This window comes from Arachis ipaensis, chromosome B7, assembly GCF_059453495.1.
Source record: "Arachis ipaensis isolate K30076 ecotype BB chromosome B7, ASM5945349v1, whole genome shotgun sequence".
Classification (NCBI taxonomy): Eukaryota; Viridiplantae; Streptophyta; class Magnoliopsida; order Fabales; family Fabaceae; genus Arachis; species Arachis ipaensis.
The window spans coordinates 33,564,777-33,586,866 of NC_142442.1; the positions used below are offsets into that span (position 1 = coordinate 33,564,777).

The following is a 22,090-nucleotide window of genomic DNA, read 5'->3' on the forward strand; positions in this document are numbered from 1 at the left end:
AAGTATCATAAATTGCAAGAATTAGTAAAATCGATAACTACTAAATGTAAGAAATTAATAACAATAACTCAAACAAGCATCAAGAAAACATAAAATATCAAATTTTATTAAATAAAATCAAAATCAACAAGAGTGTATAAACATGAAAGTGACAAAATAAAGAGAATAACAAGTAAAACTACAAGAATTAAGATGCTAGAACAAGAAACTATAAAGAAAGTTAAACTAAAACAAGGATTAAAAACCTAAATCTAAGGAGAAATAAACCTAAAAACCCTAAATTCTAGCTTCTCTCTATATAAAACTACCCTAAAGCATGTTTCTAAGTTACTCTAATTGCTCCCCCTTCAATCCTCCTTGAGAATTGCATCAAATACTTCATAAATGAGTTGTATTGAGCCCAAGAAAAGCCTGAAATCGCAATCCACGTGTTCACTTAAGTGAAAGCACATGCTGGCAGTCATGTGTACGCATGAGGCATGCGTACACGCGAATTAGCGAAATTCCAGGTCATGCGTACGCATGAGGCATGCGTACGCATAAATGCTCAGATTTTCTAAATTTTATTTCTTCATGAATTCTCTCTTTTTACATCCTTTTTCTTCACTTCTTCATGTAATTCTTGCCTTCTAAGCCTGAAATCACTCAACAAATACATCAAGGCATCAAATGGAATTAAAGTGAATTAAATTTAGCAATTTAAGAGTCTAAAAAGGCACATTTTTAATCATTAAGTATAGTTAGAAAAAAATTCATAAAACTATGTTATTTCAATAAATAAATGCAAGATAAGTTGATAAAATCCACTCATTTTAATATAAGATAAACCATAAAATTATGGTTTATCACACTCCACCTACCAGGTTTATCATGACATACCACATTCTCTTTACTAAAATCTTTGCAATGACCTTGTACACCTAACTAGTCATATTTTATCTTCTGTAATCCTTCATTTTTTTACATCCTTTTGGCTATTTAGTTAATGCAATCAAGTGATGGTTTCAATGGGTAATAACTTGAATTGCATAGGTTTAAATGAGATGATTTCAACGGCATTGAAAAACTAACATTTAGAGCTTTAAAATAATATGCATATTGTAACATCCTTACTACCAGAATATCACACTTCTAGTTGTGCCATTCTGATAGCGTGAATATTACGACGACTACCATATACATATATAATAATAAAGTATGAGCCATTAACTTGAAACCACACACCCTGTTTTCTATAGAAAAACTCTGTTTTTGACTGTTTAGCCTTCCTAGCAAACTTGTAAACACCTGTAACCCCTAAATAAAGTCTGATAACTCATTTTTAAGCTCTGGATAGAGTGTGACTAAGTCCAATAAATTGAATTGATTAATTTCTGATTAAACGCTTAGTTAACGAAATGATATTGTTGCAGAGACGGTGGCCTTATCCCGCCCGCAATGAGAACGGTGGTGTTATCCCACTCATGAGGTAGTAAAATTAAAGAATTGATAACGAATTAGGGTTAACAAGTTTTAATAACTTATTAATTGCTAAAATACATTGATATCGATTGATGGTGGCCTAAACGGATGGATCGACAAAGACAGAGGTCCCACTTGTGTGTTTATGATTAATAAAGTGATTATAATTGAAAAGTGTACCAAGCACTATATTCCAAGCGTGTGCCGAGCACTATATTCCAAGAGTGTACCGAGCACTATATTCCAAGAGTATATTGGGCACTATATCCCTGATAGATGGTGATTATGAATATGATGAGGTTTGATTGAGAAATGATTATATTAAGTTGCGATTTTGCTTGTGATCTTGGTTGTGTATGATTTGTTTCCCTTTTGTTGCATCATACTCTCTCTGTTTGTGAAGCGTGGCGGGCACTATATCCCAAGAGTGTGACGGACACTATAACCCAAGAGTGTGGGAGCACTATATACTGGAAAGTGTGGCGGACACTATATCCCAAGAGTGTGACGGACACTATATCCCAAGAGTGTGGCGGACACTATATCCCAAAAATGTGGCAGGCACTATATCCTAAGAGTGTGTGAGCACTATGTCCCAGAAAAGATATCGGGTACTATATCCCAAGAGTGTGGCGAAAACTTTATCCCAAGAGTGTGGAAGTGTAACAAAGAGACAATGTATATGTTAGCTATCGAATGTGTCGGGTTCTGGCAATAAAATCAACACGTGAGCTCATGGCCAGTAGGACAGGCATGCATCATACTGCATTTGTTTGCATTTATTTGGGTCTGCATAATTACTTGGCTTGCCTAATTGACATCTTGTTAATTGATAATTGTACTACTTATCGTACTTGCTTTCTATGTGTGATTGTCTGCTTGTCTGTTTGATTGTTTGAGATTGTGACTTGTTGGTTTGGAGTATGGTGGTGTGTAAGTGATTATATGTGGGGCCAGAGGCTGAGATTTGATATTGTTTTAGGCCAGAGGCCGATAATTGATATTGATGTGAGCCAGAAGCCGATATTTGATATTGTTATGGGCCGGAGGCCGTAACTGGTTGAGTCAAAGGCCGTAATTTGGTAAGTTGGTAAAGATTGGTACGCGCATTAACTTGTGGTGATTTGTGTGTTGATTGATTTTGCTTGGACCAGAGGCCATGATTTATTATGTGATGGGCCGGAGGCCATGATTGATTTATGTTTAAGATTTAGTAAAGTATGAAAGATCAAACTGGTTTAGCATAGACTTAATGAACCTATGCTTTGAATAGGTTGGTCATTCATACAGTTTAAGTAACTTTTAAGATGTTATAATGGAAGTATGAATTTGGGGTTTGAATAAGTAATTGTTGATTTTTGAAAAGATTCATAAGACGAGCGATAATCACTGCTGTTGAAATCCATTCTTTTTCCTTATATGTATCCTCTTATGACAATTCTAAACTTTCTGGTGAGACCATGTGGTTAGGTTCTCACCCCCTACAAACTTCTCTTTTCAGGAAATAGATGTGGAAGCTTATGACCAGATTTTCTGTGCTTTTGTTTGTGCTTATGGTTGTATTATCATAGATGTCTTTTCCCCCGTCTTGTTATTGAGATTTATATTTTTACAAAGAGAAATAGAAGTTGTGATTGTAATGATGACTAACTTTTGTAAGTTACTTGTATTAAAGGATCTTTGTATGTATATATGTATGTAATTGAGAAGGGTTATGATTGGTATTGTATGTTTGCATGTTTGTAAAATGAAGGGAAAAGTATTTTCTGATTTTTCAAAAGAAAATAGTAATATGGTTTCGAGTTAAAGGCTCCTACTTTATTATTATATATGTATATAGTAGTCATCATAATATCCACGCTATTAAAGTAGCACAACTAGAAACATGACATTCAGGTAGTAAGGATGTTACACATATATCCATAAGAAACAATTATGATGCGGGGAATGATAGGGGAAAAATGAAAATTTTGAACATCATGAACAACCACCAATCAAATGAAAATATACTACATCTTAATTTAATGCTACTAATTAAATTTATTCTTTTAACCCTATTAATTCACATTGTTTACACATTGTTCAAAAATCTTATTGGTTACCTATACTTTTCCATTGCAATAAGGTGGTTGAATTGGCCTAATTTACATTACTCCAATCCACTTTTCACGTTATTGATATAGTCGATTGGTTAGGATCTTGTTAATTAGATTGAGAAACTCTATTAAACTTGTTTTGTTATTGAAGGCTAACCAACTAAGACAGCTTCATTTTAATTGCATGTATGATTCATCGGATTAATTTGAATAGAATTGACTAGGTTCTTATAATTCTAACCAACTTTCCATGTTATTGTTAGTTAAATGGTCGTGACCTTGTTAATTTAGTTGAGAAACTTTAATAGTTGCTATCATAATATTATGCTTAATTTATTGGGACAATTCACTTTCTTTTACCAACATAATAAAAGTAGTAAGAATAGATCATTCTAGAAAATATGCCTAAACCAAGTGTTGATTTAATATCATTTGGCATAGTTAGTTTGATTTTAGCTTATTTTTATTACATTGCTAGTTCTATTTTTAAATTGCACTTTTGCATTCATAATCTCTTTTCAAGCATAGTCAATCTATATAGTCCTTTTTTTAGATATGCCTCGGACTTAAACTCTCAGTTTTACCTTTGAAAAGTTTAGAGAACTTTTTTTCTAATTTTAAATTTGATTAGAAAATTGATTTTGGAGTTTGCTATAACACATAACTACTTAATTTTTAACACCACAAACTCTGCTTGTACCATCTTTTTTATAGCTCCTTCCTCAAAAGTCACTAATAAATCAATTGCTCCATAAGTTTTTATGAAGACATCACCCAAGCCGACTACCTAAATAACTATCCTTCAATCCTAATGCATCAAACATATTTCGGAATAATAAGTTTGAAACTGCTCCTGAATCAACCAAAATTCTTCAAACAACCTTATTATCCAACTTAATTGTGATTACTAACGGTTCATCGTCTCTCGATATACTATGTTTGTAATCATCAATTGTAAACGTGACCTCAGGAAGTAGAGCTTTTATATGGGATTTTGATGTTAGAACTCTCAAGTCTTTCTTTTTCATTGTTCCAACCTTAGGAAGACCGTTCTTACCAACCACTACATTAACAATAACAAGTGCTATATCATTATATGGTGGTGGCAGTCTGTTGATTTTGAGATTATGACCTTCTCGCTCTCCATCATCACCTTGTTGTTGCCTTCTAGGAGGCCTAACATGCTGAACAAACTCGTCCAGCTCACCATCCCAAACAACTTGTTCATCAAGAGCATCTTTCAAATAAAAACAATCTTCAATACGATGACCATATGTCTTATGGTAATCACAAAAGAGGTTTTGATTAAGAGTTGGCCTTGGCTTGATTGCGCGGGCCTTTGGTATAATTCTCCTCTGTGAAATATGTGTGCTGATAAACTTTCGCCATTGATACATTCAAAGGAGTATAATTATTAAATTTTCCAACCCTATGAACTTAAGTTCATGAAGTAGAATATGAAGGCCCCCTTTCCTTAGTGGCTGAGTAGCGTTCTTTCTTTTAGAAGATGAATGACGTTGTTTCTGCCGCTCTCTACACCGTTTCTTCTTCTCAGCTCTGGTACTTTTCTTTAGGTAATTCTTCTTAACTTAGGGTTTTTTTGAAATTCTGATTTGTTGATATAATTTATAAGGTTTATTTGCTATTTTGATACTTCCAATTATTATTGATTATTTAGTTCTGAACTTAGGGTACTGAACTTGTTTTGAACTTAGGATTTTTTTAAATTTTGAAATTAGGGTACTGAACTTGTTTAGTTTCATTTTTAATTAGAACATGCTTTGATTATTGTTGACATTTTAATTAAAATATTTTTAATTGGTATGCTCTTTGCAGACATGACGACAAGTAGAGGTGTTGCGAATCAGCCTAGTGGTCATAGTTATGGTCATGGTAGAGGGAGGGTTTTTGCCGGTACCTTGGGAATTCTGGATCCTCTCCTCTAATCTGACTGCCCCAGTAACGTTACAAGTTGCGGGTGTATGGGAACAGCCGTTCATCATAGTGCCTAATCCCAACTATGTCCATGTGTCTTCGGCGATGACGCCGCCTCCATCCGTTCAACAGCCCACTGTCTCAGCTATGCCGTCTCCAACGACGAACACCGCAACACTAGAATCCTCTCACAGAAGCCAGCCAACTGATGCCGCTCCACCACCTCCCAACGTATAGATGACGATTTGGCTTGATGGTGGAACAGCGTAAGTACTACTTTAAGTGTTTTATATGCTGAAAGTGTTTGATAATTTGTGATTAGTGATTCTTGATTATTGATTCTAGTTTTAGTGGATTTAGGGTTGTAAGTTTGAACTACTGAAAGTGTTTGATATATCATTATTAGTGATTCTTGATTATTGATTCTAGTTTTAGTGGATTTAGGGTTGTAGGTTTGAACTGCTGAAAGTATTTGATATATTCTGATTATTGATTCTTGATTATTGATTCTAGTTTAGTAGATATATGGATGTTACTTCTAGCTTGATTATTGATTGTTGTTCATTGATTGTTGACAATTAGTGTTGTTTAAGATTATTGTTGATGGATAGAGTTTGTGGAGGATTCCAGTTATAAATGAAACTCTGCCAAAATTTCTAAAAAGAATCTCTATGTATTATAGATATTTGCTTCTAAAGTTTTAATTTATATTGCTATATTGGTTTGTTTGTGAATTGTTGATAGGTTTGTGCCAAACAATGCATGTACTCATTAGATGACTAACGTCATCAAGCTGATGTACGACCATCCATGGCTGAGCTACAAGAAGATCCCCTCTGAGACTAGAGAGGGATAGTTTTAGAAGTGGGTGGTAAAAACTTAATATAGGCAAACCTTATTAGCTAGTTTATATCTTCTATTTTGTTTAATACGATATATTTTTATTAACTAATTTTAAAGTTTCTTTGTGCAGGTGAACTTTATATGGGACAAGGAGCACGATGCTCTCATTAGGAAGATATACAACCATCGAATAGGTAGGCGGCTGCAACAGATGTTGGAGGATGTACGTGAGAGGTGCAACCACCTCACTTCCTAGCTCTGCTCGGAAATCAAGAAGGCTCTGTATGTTCACCAGGAGACCGATGAGGGGTTCAGGCATCAGCGTCTCACAAACAGAGCTAACAAGGCATCGGCTAGGTCGTCTAAATATACTAGCAGCTCAACGACCTTCATGAAGACTAAGGTCAAGCTGGTATGTAGCTTCTCTAATTTTGTTTTAACTTAGTTATATTCTTTGACATATCATTAGTAGGCATCCTAACATATTGTTTCAATGCAACATGTGTAGTCAAAATCCTTCGATCATGATGCGTATTGGCAAAGACCTTCAAATACACCCACACTTTGAAGGAGAACAAAGAGAGATTTGCTGATCAACAGTCTGTAGATCATTATGTGAGTAAACATCTGATCTTGTGATATAAAAATTTTAATTAACTGTAATGTTGTCGTCCTAATCATAATGACATGTGTTGCACAGGAGTCCTACACGCAGAGACTAGAGGCCACAACTCAGCAATCTCAGCAAAGTGGGGAGGATGCCAGTGGCTCTGCTGCTTCAGTCATCGATCCCGATGTGATTTGGTGCAAGACCGCCTCAGACCCGTACAAGAACTGCATATACAGGTTGGGGTCGTTCTTCGCTGGTAGCTTTCGCACCTCCATGTTGAGACCATTGTTCGCCTCTGCCACCAGTCGTGCCGTTGATCCCGAGGAAGGCATTGATTTGAGGCTGTAGGTGCAGAAACTCAACTGATGCTTTTACGGACAAGCTCAGAAGCTAAACGAGAGTTGGGAGAGGTATCAGAATATCTTCACATGCGTGACGGACACGGATGAGCTCAGGCTGGAGTGGAGAGAGCAGCTGGAGCGACTTCAGCGGATGGAGTAGCAGATGGCGATGTACCAGGCTCAGATGCGTGCCAATGGCAGCGGTGCTGCTTGTGGCAGTAGTGCTGCTGGTGGAACACAAACACCGCCTTCTCCGCCGCCTCAACAGGACCACGGGAATGATGACGAAGACGACTACCAGGATTTTGGTGATTGGGGCTTTGTTTTACTATTTCATTATATTTGATTTATTTGACTTTGAGTAAACTATCATTTCTACCCACAAAACTTGAACTCGTTGACACATCTACTCATATAATAAGGAAATTACCATTTGTGCCCATAAAATATGGGTTTCGCATAACAAAATTATTGAAACAATAAAAAATCACCTAAAAACTCCAAATTACCCTTATCGTCATCTGTATCAACATCACATTACTCTCTCTCTCTCTCTCTCTCTCTCTCTCTCTCTCTCTCTCTCTCTCTCTCTGAAACATGCATGTTATTACAACAGAGACACCGACAACAGTAATAGAACACATCAAATGGAGAAGAACCAGTAACTAATTGAGTCAGCGTAACTACATCATCACAGAAGAAACAGATCCAAGGCCACAAATTCAATCCACAAGGTACAAGTCCACCATTCGTCTCTTCTCCTTTCCACATTCTCCAACAACAACAATAGCCGCACCAACAACAATGATGAAGGGGTAATAGAAAATGAGAGACGAGATGAAGGGTTTGAAGGGTACCTTTGCAGAACTAGGCGTTGAAATCATCAGTAATGGTCCTTAGCAAACTCCCCGCCCTCTGGTTCTCCGGCGACAAAAACCACCAGTAGATGAAATTCTCTTCCAATCTTCTTGTGAAGCCACGGAGTCCAGTCCTCGTCGGAGACCGTGTCCTCGCGCTCTGCAACATCGGTTCGTCATGGCTAATGGAGGTCGCGCAACAATGTTTCTGGGAGTCTATCAAGTTCAAGATTTTTGGAGGTATAGATAGGGTTTGCATCTCGGTGAAGCAGATCAGGAGTGGAAGGGCGTCGGAGGCCTTGGGAGGTGGAGAGAAAGGTGTAGTGGTGGTGATTAGGGGCGTTATCAGTTCGGTTTGGTTCGGTTTTGGACCAAAAACCAACCGAACCGATATGTTCGGTTCCTACAGACACACAACCGTTCGGTTTGCTGCTTTACAACAACCGAACCGAACAGAACCGAACCAACAGCGGTTTGATTTGGTCGATTTTTTCGATTTTTAATTCCTAATGAGAAGAATATGAATCACAATAATTAGAGGTTCAAAATAGTTAATAAACTGAAATAATAAGAGTAAAACATTGAAATGGTTAGGGGTTAGGAATTTTTGTTGTTAGGTTAAAGGTTAAAATGGTTAAAACATTGAAATGTATGTATATCTTCGGTTTGGTTTGGTTTGGTTCGGTTTCTATCGAGCCAACCGAAAACCGAACCGAACCGATCGGTTTTGTCAGAAAAAAAAATCGATTTTTTTGGTTTTTAAATCGGTTGTTGTAATTTTTGGTTTGGTTTTGTGGTAATTTTCGGTCCGGTTCGGTAACTTACACCCCTAGTGGTGATTGTGGGTCTCTTTGCCGCCGCGGTAGCGTTGGGGGAGGTCGACGACGGAAGTCCATTGTGAAGAGGGGTGAGAATAAGAAAAATGGGAAATAAAAGAAGAGAATGCAAAAAAAAAGGGGGGATGATGGTAGTAGTGGTGAAGAGAAGGGTAATTTGGGATTTTAGGTGATTTTTTAGTGTTTGGATAATTTTGTTATACATAACCCATGTTTCATACTTTCATGGGTATAAATAATAATTTCCTTCTTCTATGGGTAGATGTGTCAGCGTTTTCAACTTTTGTAGGTAGAAATAGTAATTTACTCTTTGACTTTTAATTTATTTGAGATTTTTCCAAAGAAATATCCAACTTCAAAATAGACAGTAGCATGGACAACTGAAGGAGTGCTTAATTAAACACATATGGCAATTTCATAATACTTGTCGTCAACTATAAAGTTTAATTATATTTTTTTATATTAAGTAATGTTGTAAATTAATTTAAACTCGAATTATATACTACAAATTATTATTATTTATGAAGTTATTAATTTTTTTAAATATTAATATTTTTTAATAATAAATTATTTTTTAATTTATAAATTTTAATAATATTAGGACAAAAAACTCAAATAAGCTAAGGTGAGGAAAATTTTACACAAATCCGCCAAACCAAAATCTGGTTCATAAATCAACCAATGCACATTTATATGTAGTTCGAACCAGCTCAATTCGAACTCCATTTACATATAATTCGAATCACCTTGATTCGAATTATATACACACGCACCCCCGCACACTAATTCGAATCAAATTGATTCGAATTACACACACAGTAATTCGAATCAGGGTGATTCGAACTACACTCACGCACGCATTTCCAACTAATTCGAATTTGACTGATTCGAATTATTCATGGTATAATTCGAATTATGCTATTAAAAAATTATTAATTTATTAAAAAATTATTAAAAAATTAATAATTTAAAAATTAAAAAATATATATTTTATTTCATACATTAAAAAAAACTAACAAAATATTTAATTACGAGACTGCTTTAAAATATTAATGAGTTATCAATTCGAATTCCATACAATACTCTTTTGTCCATTTTTAATAGCTCATGAATATTTTTTAATAAATTTTTTTAATAAATTTATTTAGATTATACTACAAAAAATATTTTATTCTATGCAAAACAATTTTAAAAAAATAGCTTAAAAAATGTTAGGAGTACTATAAAATTTGTAATGTTCTAATGATTTAGGTAAATATATGCATGTACTCAAATTTTAAATAAAATACTCTACATAGTCAATAATAATTTAGAAATAAAAGAAAATATTTTATTCCATACAAAATAATTAAAAAATATATTTTATTCTATACAAAATAATTTAAAAAAAAGGATTAAAAGATGTTATAAGTACTATAAAAGTTTGTAATATTCTAGTAATTTAGGTAAATACATGATAAAAATATTTTTTCTTTAATTTCTAAATTATTAGTGACTATGTAGAGTATTTCTTTAATGTCCTAAGTCATTAGGACATTACAAATTTTTATAGTACTTCTAACATTTTTTAAGCCATTTTTTAAATTATTTTGTAAAGAATAAAATATTTTTTGTAGTATAATTTTAATAAATTTATTAAAAAAAATATTCATGAGCTATCAAGAATGGGTATAAGAGTATTGTATAGAATTCGAATTGCTCACCATATAATTTGAATCAGAGTGATTCGAAACTTCTCCATGCGTAATTCAAATCATATAATATCTCACCATATAATTTAAATAATTTTATTAAAAAATTATCATGAATATTTTTTTAAAAATTTATTTAAATTATACCACAAAAAAAATTTTTATTCTACGCAAAATAATTTAAAAAATGGCTTAAAAGATGTTAAGAGTACTATAAAAATTTGTAATGTCCTAATGACTTAGGACATTAAAGAAATACTCTATACAGTCACTAATTACAAATTTTTACAGTACTCCTAACATTTTTGTAGCCATTTTTTTAAATTATTTTGCATAGGATAAAATATTTTTTGTTGTATAATTTAAATAATTTATTAAAAAAATTTATTAAAAAATATTCATGAGCTATTAAAAATGGACAAAAGAATATTGTATGGAATTCGAATTGATAACTCATTAATATTTTAAAGAAGTCTCGTAATTAAATATTTTATTAGTTTTTTTTAATGTATGAAATAAAATATATATTTTTTAATTTTTAAATTATTAATTTTTTAATAAATTTTTTTAATAAATTATTAATTTTTTAACAAAATATTTTTAATAAATTATTAATTTTTTAACAGCAAAATTCGAATTACCATGAATAATTTGAATCAATCAAATTCGAATTATTTGAAAATGCGTGCGTGAGTGTAGTTCGAAGTGTGTAATTCGAATAAGGGTGATTCGAATTAGTGTGTGGGTGCGTGTGTGTATAATTCGAATCAACTTGATTCGAATTATTTGTAAATGGAGTTCGAATTGAGCTGATTGGAACTACATATAAACGTGCATTGGTGAATTCATGAACCAGATTTTAGTTTGGCAAATTTGTGTAAAATTTTCCTCACCATAGCTTAATTAAGTGATTTGTCCATAATATTATTATAAAAAATTAATAAATACATTAATTTTAAATATTTTAATTAATTAAATAGAATCACAATAACAATTAAATTTAATTTTTTTAATGAAAAAGAAAAAAATATTTTAAATTTTTATTTATTATTTATAACGTAAAAATTAATATTGAATTATTTTTTATAACAAATAAACTATAAATAAAAATCAGGATAAGTTCTATACAGGAAATGGCTTAATTCACCAAAATAAATTCTGCTAAGTGCTGACATATGCCACGTCATTGGTTTGTTGAGGGGGACCCGCAACCTTGTGTTACGCTTTAAAGTTTAAATAGGAGCAGCGCCGACTTTGAAAGAACGAAACCCGTTACACACTGCAAACACCTTGGCGCTGTCCCCACTCCCCATTACCCGTTTTTTCTCTCTCTCCCTTTCATTTCTCTCTTTCCAATCGAAGAAGAAACCATTAGACAGTAGACACCAGAAAACACTGCACGAAAAAACACTAAAATAGAGAGAGAAAAGTAAAAGAGAAGAGACACACACTGACAAACGCAAAGAGGTTACACCCAAACAGTTATAGTTTCAGTTAACACAGAGAAGAAGTGACGAACTACGAAAGTCCCTATTTTTCCTCCTTGTTTCTTGGTCGTAGTAGTTGACTCAAAATAAGAAAAGAAAAAAAAAGAAAAAGAAAAAAGCCTTCCCAATTGCCTTCCCAACACGACAGATAATAACAACAGTAACCTCTCTCTCTCTCTGTCTCTCTCTCTCTTTTGAACGTTCATTCTCTCCTGTTATTTACTGTTACTTACTGTTGCTATTCCATTCTTCAGTCATAACCGCATATAGTAACCTAAGCTCCGCCCAAAACGACACAGTTTCGTCACCGTTTCTTCGTGTTCTTTCTCTCCCACGCAACCTCCTCAACAGGTTCGTTATTCCTCTTCATTCCTTCAATCTTTCTCTATATCTGCAAAACACCTTCGATTTTTCGAGAATATCATCCGATCTAATTAACCTGCATCAAGATTCAACTAAGGTGGGGATGTAGCTATAGAAACTAGTTAATTCTTATATCTGATTCTTCATGTGAATGTCTTCTTTTTCTTCGCTTTGTTTTCTCACCTGTTCTTAAAATTTCCCCCTTTATCGTTGTTTGAGCATTGCTTTTTTCGGTTATTTAATATATTTGACTAATTTGAGATGAATGCATAAACAAGTTATATAATTAATGATGATTCGCTCTCTGTGTGCGTGAATTCAAACTTTGTCTTGTACTCTCTGAATTTCTGAGATTTTAACTTCTTGTTCTCTGTTCTTTTCCTCTGTCTGTTTTTGTCACTTCAAGTCAAAATTTTCCTTACATCATAACCGTGTGGCATTTTTGGAAAATATTAATTAAAATAGTAGAAAAAATTGGAAAAAAAAAAAGTTTCTTTGGTGGCTTTCTCCTTTTTATTGATTTTATATATGAAATTGCGATAGAAAATACCATGTGGTGGATAAATTATGAGAATCTTACCTTTATTTTCAAAATTTAAGGGATGTTCCTTTTCAAAGAGCATTTCCATATTCAGGAAAAGCAATTGTTCCAGTAGCAGCTGTATCTTTTGATAGTTAGTGGTGGTGTCCACTTATTTACTAAATTGGAGTTGGTAGAATTAGCTGGTTTAAGGGCCCATGATGATAATCCACTTTGTCAAAACTTACTAAAGGTATAGAGAGGTTGTTTCTTAATGACATATAAGTAACTATGTTGGTTTTGCTTCATCTTGCAGATTCATTTTCTTGAAATATCATAATGCTTTTCCGTCCCATAATTTGCTGTCACTGTTCAGAAGAATCCTTGTTAATCTGTTGCTTCTTTTAATCCTTTTTTATAATTTTTTGCCAGCTGGATTGTTGAGTGAATATGATATTTATTTCCAAGAGTCAATCTTTGGACAATTGAATCATTGACAATTTTGGAGTAAGATGTCTGGTGAATCAGCTCCGAAAATTCGACTTGTTTTATGTCCTAAATGTCGGCAGCTTCTTCAAGAGCATCCAGATTTTGATGTGTACAAGTGTGGTGGATGTGGAACAACACTTCAAGGTAAATAAAAGAAAACATCTACAGTTTTTACTATTTTCAATTTTTCATTCAAAATCTTAAAATTAGAAAACACTGAATATAAATGAAAATAAAAAATGAAGCAAAAGCAGCTAGACCAAACCCTAAAATTTTTCTTTTTTTCTGTGCACTCATGCAAACCAAATTAAGTATTCTGATGTGCCAAACAAATGTTACTGCTTCAGTATATTGAATGGTTTTATGTATTTAAGGAATTTGTATAAAACCCTACATTATAAATGAGGATACTGATTCTACACATATAAGTCTTATGTCTGTTAAATTAGAACTGAAATAATTTCGTTGCTCTCTATTCAGCTAAGAAACGAAGAAGTGGAACTTTGAACTCAGAATCCAGTGCATGTAAAACTGATGCACATCCTGTTTCTGATGATAAGCGTTACAGCCATGGTGAGCAGCTAGCTATTCCTCAGGAGAGTGGTTTGAAGGTGAAAGCAACTAGCTCTTTCTCAGAAGAAAGTTCTTCTGATGGAAAGGAACAAATTCAAAATGGTGAATACAGTGGAGAGGATGTAGTTCGTTCCAAGAAGAATGATATGAAGGAAAAGGCAACTAAATCTTCCTCGGGAGAATGTTCTTTGGATGGAAATGATTTTAAGAATCAAATTCAAAATGGTGAATGCAATGGAAAGGAGGTAGTTCTCTCCCAGAAGAATGATATAAGGGAAAAAGCAATTAGATCTTCCTCAGGAGGATGTTCCCTTGATGAAAATGATCAAAGGGGTCATATTGAAAATGGTGAATGCAATAGAGAGCAGGGAGTTCTTCCCCAGGAAAATGATTTGAGTGAAAAAGCAACTAATATTTCCCCAGGAGAACATTCTTTGGGTGGAAATAATGGAAGGGAGAAAATTGAAAATGGTGAATGTGGTAGAGAGCAGGGTGTTCTTACTGATGAGAAAAATTTGAGAGAAAAAGAAGCTATTTCTTCCTCAAGAGATTGTTCTTTGGATGGAAATGATTCAAGGGAGCAAATTGAAAATGGTGAATGCAATGGCGGGCAGCTCATTTCTTCTAAGAAGGATGGTGTGAGGGAAGAAGCACCTAGATCTTCCATAGGAGAGTGTTCTTTGGATGGAAATGGTGGAAGAGGTCAAGTTGAAAATATTGATTGCAATGGAGAGCAGGTATTTCCTCATTGGGAGAATGGTTCAAGAGAAAAGATAAGATGTTATTTAGATAAAGATGATGGAAGGCATCAAATTCAAAATGTTGAATGCAATGGAGAGCAGCTAGTTCTTCCACGGGAGAATGGGTTGTTGAAACAAGCAACTAGTTCTCCTGGCAGGAATCAAAGTGGAAATGTTGAATGCATGGGGGAGCAGCTTGGATCACTTAATCTATCAGATGAAGTTGCAGAAGAGATGGATAGCTATAAATTGTCAGATATCAGGAGGAATAAAAGAGTGTCAAACAAAGGTTTTTCAAAGGAGCTAGCTAACAGTGAAATTAAGGGCTCATCAAAATCAGTGGCAGAAAATTTAGTAGAAAATGCAAATTATTCAAAGCTGGAACTAGCAAGAGAAGAGCCAAGTGATGAAAATATGCCCGAAAAAGGAGCAGAAGAAGAGTTATTTTGTGCAGTGGGCAAAGATGTCAATAATGATAAATCAGCTGTGGTAGGGGTAAAGTATGAAGTGGACATCAGAGGAGGTAGTTTGGAAGGAGCAGCAGGAGAGTTAAACAATGAAAACTTGTCAGTAAAAGGGGAAGGACATGAGTTAATTTCTGAATTGGGTGGAAAAGATGCTAATGATGCCCAACCGGCTCTAGCAGAAGATCCCAGAAGTGGCCAATCAACAGGTGCGAAATCTGAAGCTGACATTACCATAAAGACTTCTACTGCCAAAGGATCAAGTACTGAGAACTTTGTCTCTGAAAAGGGAAACATTGCTCAATGTAAACTTGAAGAAGGTACACAAGATCGGAAAAAAGTTCACCAGAGTTTTGACTACGTAAGATCCGTGGATGTAGATGCCACAGAAATAGCTAATACCAGCACAGAGTTTAGTGGTACTCTTGGAGAATTGCCTAAATCTCCAGCTACCAGAAGCCTTCATGCCTATGATGGCAGCATCTCTTCTAATGATGGAGTGTACGAGCAGTTCCCTAGTCTAGATTCTTTTGAGAACTCTTATACCGTTGTCAATGATGTTCTTGAGGGAAACTCGAGAAAGGGAAAAGGCCTTGTTGATTGCTATGGAGATCTTGAAACCCAAAACCAATCACATTTTCTAGGAGCAAAGAGGCATCATGTTGTGAGAGACAGAAGATGGAATCCAAACCAAGTTCTGGAGTACACCAGACATGGTCGTTCACATGGTATGAGGACAAGAGATGATTTTTCATCCAACATGCCCTTCCACCGAAGCAGTTCCCAATCCGGCTACGAAAGTGGCAGCCCTTTAAGTCAAACGCTTGATGAGCTCTATGCCAGCTCAAGCTTTGTTTCACCGGACTCCTGTGAGGACCCTGACCAAGAAAAGATGAAACTGATGAGAATTGTTTATAAATTGCAAGATCAACTTAACAGAACCAGATACATGAGTGGGGAAACAAATGGAAGATCATCCATGGATGTCTCTTATAAGGGAAATCATCTTTCAACATACCATAGCCACGACCTTCTTGAAAGAAGATTTCATCACGGTCTTGATTACCCTAGGTGTGAGGGAAGATGTAGCCACGGAAGCAATTGGCGTCGAAGGCATAACTATTCACAACCATATTTATCTGAGGCAACATGCAGTACACACCTTGTTGATCATCCTTGTTATCATTGTTGTCCCCAAGAGTGGCAATGCTCGGCAGAGTTGCCGCCGCGTGTTCTTTACACACATGAAGATCTATGCAGGTACCACCCAGGTCCCAGTTGTTCATCTCACCACTCTCTTCCTTCAAGTCCACAATGGTTCATGAGCCCCAAAATCCCAGGATATGACCTTGAAACAAAATCCTGTGATCAAATACATAGAGTGGCTGAGATGAAGAATTATTTAAGGGAGAAACAGAACTTGAACAAGCGACATTACCGGCCAGTAGCAGGTGGAGCACCTTTCGTGACCTGTCACAAATGCTTCAAGCTGCTGCAGATGCCTGCAGATTTTCTCCTTTTCAAAAGGGTATGTCATCAGCTAAAATGTGGCGCATGTTCAGAGGTACTTAAGTTTTCACTGCAGAACCAAAGCCATATAGTTTCATATGGTGCACCAAGTACTCCGGGTCTCCAATCAAGTCAACTTGATGAACAAAATGAGATGATCATTGACAACAATCTAAATTCTGCATCTCATGCCAACAATGATCATTCTTCTCATGCCGACCCTGTTTCATATTCCGATGATTTTGGCCATTCCATCAGCAAGAGCTATTCCTCAGAAGGTGATCCTGTTTCTCTGACACTGTTACATCCCTCACATGGCAATGAAGATCATAAACAAAGTGTTTTTTCAAATGGTAACTTTGAGCCTATCACAGAGGAGAATAATATTGCTTCAAGAGGTCCTAGTGAAATAGCTATGCATTCCTCCAATGTGTCAGGATCTGAAAAATTGCCACCGGAAATTGAGGGCATAAGGTCTCAACAAAAAAGCTCGCCACTTCATCAATTGATGGGTTATTCTTCACCAAGTCAAGTGATAAGAGGGGTTAATTCCCCTCTTGAATATAAAGAGACCATTTTCAAAGTGGAAAATGATCTATGATCCTAGTCATAGATCTCAAAAAAAAAAAATTTCATGCGTTGGCTCAGATGGAAATCATGTTTAATCTATTCAGAAGAAATCTAAAGTGAAGTTTATCGGAATCTGAGGTTGAGTGATGAGTAATGAGAAGCATACATGCAATGAATTATCTTGTTTTAGATTTCTTGTAGCTGTTTGGTGTATAGACTATAGAACAAGGACAATGAGATTGACTTGTTTCCCTAGAAGTAAATTAGCAAATTTTATGTGCAACACGGCTCAGCAACATATGCTGAATAATATGTAATTGTAAAAGTTTGATTTTAGTGTACATACCAGTAATTGTTGTGTGTATATCTCAAGTTCAAAAAGATATCCCTCGTTCATATTTTCAGGGAAGGAAAATGAGTCCATTCACACGTAATTGGTATCTCTAAGCCGGCAAAGGATTCGATGGTCCCAAAACGTTTGGACTATTAAATGGTCCCATAACAAAACATGTTTTTTTAAGTTTTTTAATAACTGTTAAATAGTCTTTATTTAATTTTAATTATAAATTAGTCTTTTATATATTATTTAATTATAAAATTTATTTTTTATTTTATAAATTATTTTTTTTTATCATTCATCTATCATGTTTATTGAGAATCAAAAACTAAAACAATAATAAATTAGATCTTCCATTAATAGTAATAAAAATTTTACAATCTTAATCGATTATAATTTTATCATTGATCCAATTACGTACGTATTGGGTTAGAAAAATCGTTTTTGTTAAAAATTCAATCGAACTTCAATCGATTGGAATTGATAAACAATCGATTGAATTTTGCAAGGCATGTGAGATTTTTCTTATTCAATCGATTGGTCATATTACCCAATCGATTGAAATCATCAAAGCAATCTGGGTTTAGTTAATTCAAGCGATTGGTTCTGTTACCCCCTTGGTAAATTATTATTTTCGAAAACTCCATTTTTAACTTTAATTTTTCAAATACGAGTTTTTTTTATGCAAAGCAAGTTCGCCGCACTATAATTTTTATAGAGTTTGCCTAACCCCGACAACTTCACTTCAAGTTCTAAAAAAAATGGCTAACTCAAGTTCTTAAATTTCACAATAGACAATGACAACCATTATCATCGTCTCCAGAATACATAGGAGTACACAAGAATATTGGAAAAATAATAGGTTTTTTTTTGGGATAAGCATTGTTTTGGTCCCTCACGTTGAGGGTCAGAATCGAACCCGTCCCCGATGTATATTTTGATTTAAAATCGTCCTTAAAGTCATATTTAAATTTAAAATCGTCCTTTCTAATAAAATTTTTTAATTTATTCCTAAACTACCCTTATAAAAAAAATTATAAAATTAAAAAAAAAAACAAAAGAAAACGCGTGGAGAGTGGGGGGAGGGTATTCGAAGGGGAGGGAAAGGGGGGATCAGAGGAAAGGGGAAGGGGAAAGGACGTGGGGGTGGGGGTGGGGGTGGGGGTGGGGGTGGGGGAAGGGGAAAGGACGTTGGGGTGGGGGTGGGGTGGTGGGAAGGGGAGATCAGAGGGGGAGGGGGAAGGGGAAAGTGGGGAGGGGGACGGCGGCGGTGAAGGGGGAAGGGGGAAAGGACCCGGGGTGGGGGTGGGGGGAAGGGGAGAGGGGGAAGGAGAAAGGGGGAGGGGGACGGCGGTGGCGAAGCTTGGAGCCGCCGTCGCTGTGGTGGTCCCGTCGCCGTTGGAGATCGCCGCCTCTGCCTCGCCGCCTCTGCCTCGCCGTCTCTGCTCGCCGCCTCTGCTTTGTCGCCTCGCCGCCTCTGCCTCTGCCTCTGCCTCATCGCCTCTGCCTCGCCATCTCTGCTCGCCGCCTCTGCTTCGCCGCCTCTGCCTCTGCTCGCCGTCTCTGCTCTCCGCCTCTGCTCGCCGCCTCGCCGCCTCTGTCTCGCTTCTGCTTCCTTGCTTCTGTTTGGTGTTCTTTCTATTTCTGTTTGGTGTTGTTTCTGTTTCTGTTTGGTGGTGGTGGTGGTTGGTGGTTGTGGTTGTGGTGTTGTTTCCTGCTTTCTTGGTGGTGGTCTTGGTGGTGGTGGTGGTGGTTGGTGGTTGATGGTTGGTGGTGGTTGTGGTTGTGATTGTGAGGGTGGGGGTGGATGGTGGTGGGAAGGGGAGACTGGGGGGATGGGGGAGACGGGGGAGGGGTGGGGTGGGGGTGGCAGGAAGGGGAGACGGGGAGGGGGAGACCGGGGGTGGGATGGGGGTGGCTGGAAGGGGAGACGGGGGTGGATGGTGGTGGGAAGGGGAGACCGGCGAGGGGGAGGGGGAGGGGGAGGGGGAGGGGAAAGGGAGGGTATTTTTGTCCAAAAAAATAAAAAGGACGATTTTAATACGAAAAAAACACGTTAAGGACGATTTTAAATCAAAATATACATCGGGGACGGGTTCGATTCTGACCCTCAACGTGAGGGACCAAAACAATGCTTATCCCTTTTTTTTTATTTATAATGAGAAAAAATCCTGGTTAAATATGTCTTATTCCCGTGTATCTGTGTATTTCTGGAAACGATGATAATTGTTGCCATTAATGTTGAAAAAGCCATGCTTATTATCGGTATATTTTTTGTGTACTCCTATGTACTTTTGTAGACGATGATAATGGCTTAAATATTTGAGTTTTGTTGGTTTTGAAAAAAATTCGAGTGAAATTCGTCGGGGTTAGACAAACTTTATAAAAATTATAGAGTTCGGGAGGTCAAACGAACTCTATAAAAAGATATAGAGTGCGGCTAACTCACCCTAAATAAAAAAAATTATATTTGAAAAATTAAAAGTTAAAAAATAAAATTTTGGAAAATGATATTTTTTTAAATGATAAGTAAAAATGATTTTAGTGTTATAGAAAGTGTACTGAAATTTTTTCATTGGTAAATTTTGAAGATGTCAGGGACATTGAGATGGATGAATAATACTACGAGGATGATGACATTAACCAACAAGAAGAGTTAATATGTGACCAAGATATGATGGATAAATAATATGAATCTGAACAAGATTTTGGAGATGAATTTATTGAGGGAATAAGAGAACCAATCAATTGAATTAACTAAAAGCTTTGATGATTTCAATCTATTGGTAATATGACCAATCGATTGAATAAGAAAAACCCCGCATACCTTGTAAAATTCAATCGATTAAAGTTTGGGAAAACTGAATTTCAATCGATTGGGTAGTATAAGCAATCGATTGGGTAGTATAAGCAATCGATTGAATTTTAAAAAACCAACATTTTAGTCATCGTTCAATCGATTGGGTAATATGACCAATCGATTGATTTTTGCGAAAACTATGTTGCCTTGCAATTTTCAATCGATTGTTTTGTGATAACTTATAGTCTAATCGATTGAGTTATGGGAAACGTGAAATTCAATCGATTGTTTTGATAATCCAATCGATTGATTTTCAAAGAAACACGATTTCACAGCCCTAGACGAACGTCACGGATCAAATATAAGCTTTTAATAGATTGGAATGGCCAAAAAATTTATTACGATCAATGGAAGATCTAATTCGTTATTGTTTTTTATTTTGATTGTTAATAAACATAATAGATGAATGATAAAATAATAATTTATAAAATAAAAAATATTTTTATAATTAAATAAAATATATGGGATTAATTTGTAATTAAAATTAGAAAAAGACTATTTAATAGTTATTAAAAAAACTTAAAAAACATGTTTTGTCATGGACCAAACATTCTGGGACCATCGAATCCAGTACCCTCTAAGCCTGTAATTGACCCAAAACTGGTTAAGACTTAAAGATTAGCATTTTCACACATTTTGTTTCAAATTAATTTCTAAGTAGATAATTTTAAACTTTTATTGTAATACCATATCTTTGTTTTAAATATTTCTAAATTCAAGAATACAAGATTTTATTGATTTATATAAATGACAAATACTACCTTATTTTTTTCTTTCTTATTTTCGGATTTTTTATTTATATAAATTAAATAATTCTATTAATTACCGATTTACAACATTTCTAGCGTTTTTATCAAAATGCATTGTATCTCATATTTTGTTTATAGTGTAAACGAAATAATTTTGAACGTATTTCGTTTACACCGTAAACGAAATATGGGAAAATTTTTAAATTTCACGTTGTTTACAGTGTAAATGAAATACGAGTACCTCTGTAATTATAAAAAAATTTAATTTTTATGGGTACAAAAATAACATTTTTAAAATAATAAAATAATATTAAAAAAATAAATTTGACTGATTTAAAAAATAAAATTTGATATATATTTATTACTGGTTAGATGTACCTTAATTAATTTATATCTCATCTATATTTTAAAATTTAAACTAATAACTTTCTCACATTGTTACTCTACAAATGGAACGTTTCAATTAACGAGTGGTTTTAACTCAAGTCACGTAATTTAAAACGGTCAATTTAATATAACAAATTTTATAAAATTTTTCATGTACTCTATTATTTAAAATATTCAAATTATATCGTTCAAATTATATTAAAATTTTTAAATTTAAATTATACATCGTTTAAATTTTGTTTATCAAAATTTTTAAATTTTTTATGTTTTTATTTTTTTGAGTACTAATTAAATGAGATGATTTTTAGAAAATAATGTGATGACAGTTTTAAATTACGTATTTTTTGGTGACTGAAATAAATTAAACAAAGA

General features: G+C 34.8%; 1 protein-coding gene across 4 annotated transcripts; it reads left to right on the plus strand.

Annotated features, from left to right (window-relative positions):
- The first annotated feature begins 11,934 nt into the window (after positions 1-11,934).
- LOC107609090 (uncharacterized) lies at positions 11,935-17,749 on the plus strand. Of its 4 annotated transcripts, XM_016310918.2 has the most exons (5): positions 11,935-12,317; positions 12,412-12,508; positions 13,121-13,293; positions 13,473-13,673; positions 14,010-17,749. In XM_016310918.2, exons 4-5 carry the CDS (start codon positions 13,553-13,555, stop codon positions 17,414-17,416), a joined length of 3,528 nt encoding a protein of 1,175 aa, XP_016166404.1. In that variant the 5' UTR covers positions 11,935-12,317; positions 12,412-12,508; positions 13,121-13,293; positions 13,473-13,552; the 3' UTR covers positions 17,417-17,749. The 4 variants fall into 4 exon arrangements, with proteins under 4 accessions (XP_016166404.1, XP_016166407.1, XP_088350101.1 ...); XM_016310921.2 differs by lacking the exon at positions 13,121-13,293; XM_088493975.1 differs by lacking the exon at positions 13,121-13,293 and having other exon boundaries at positions 12,020-12,508.
- The last annotated feature ends 4,341 nt before the right edge of the window (positions 17,750-22,090 follow it).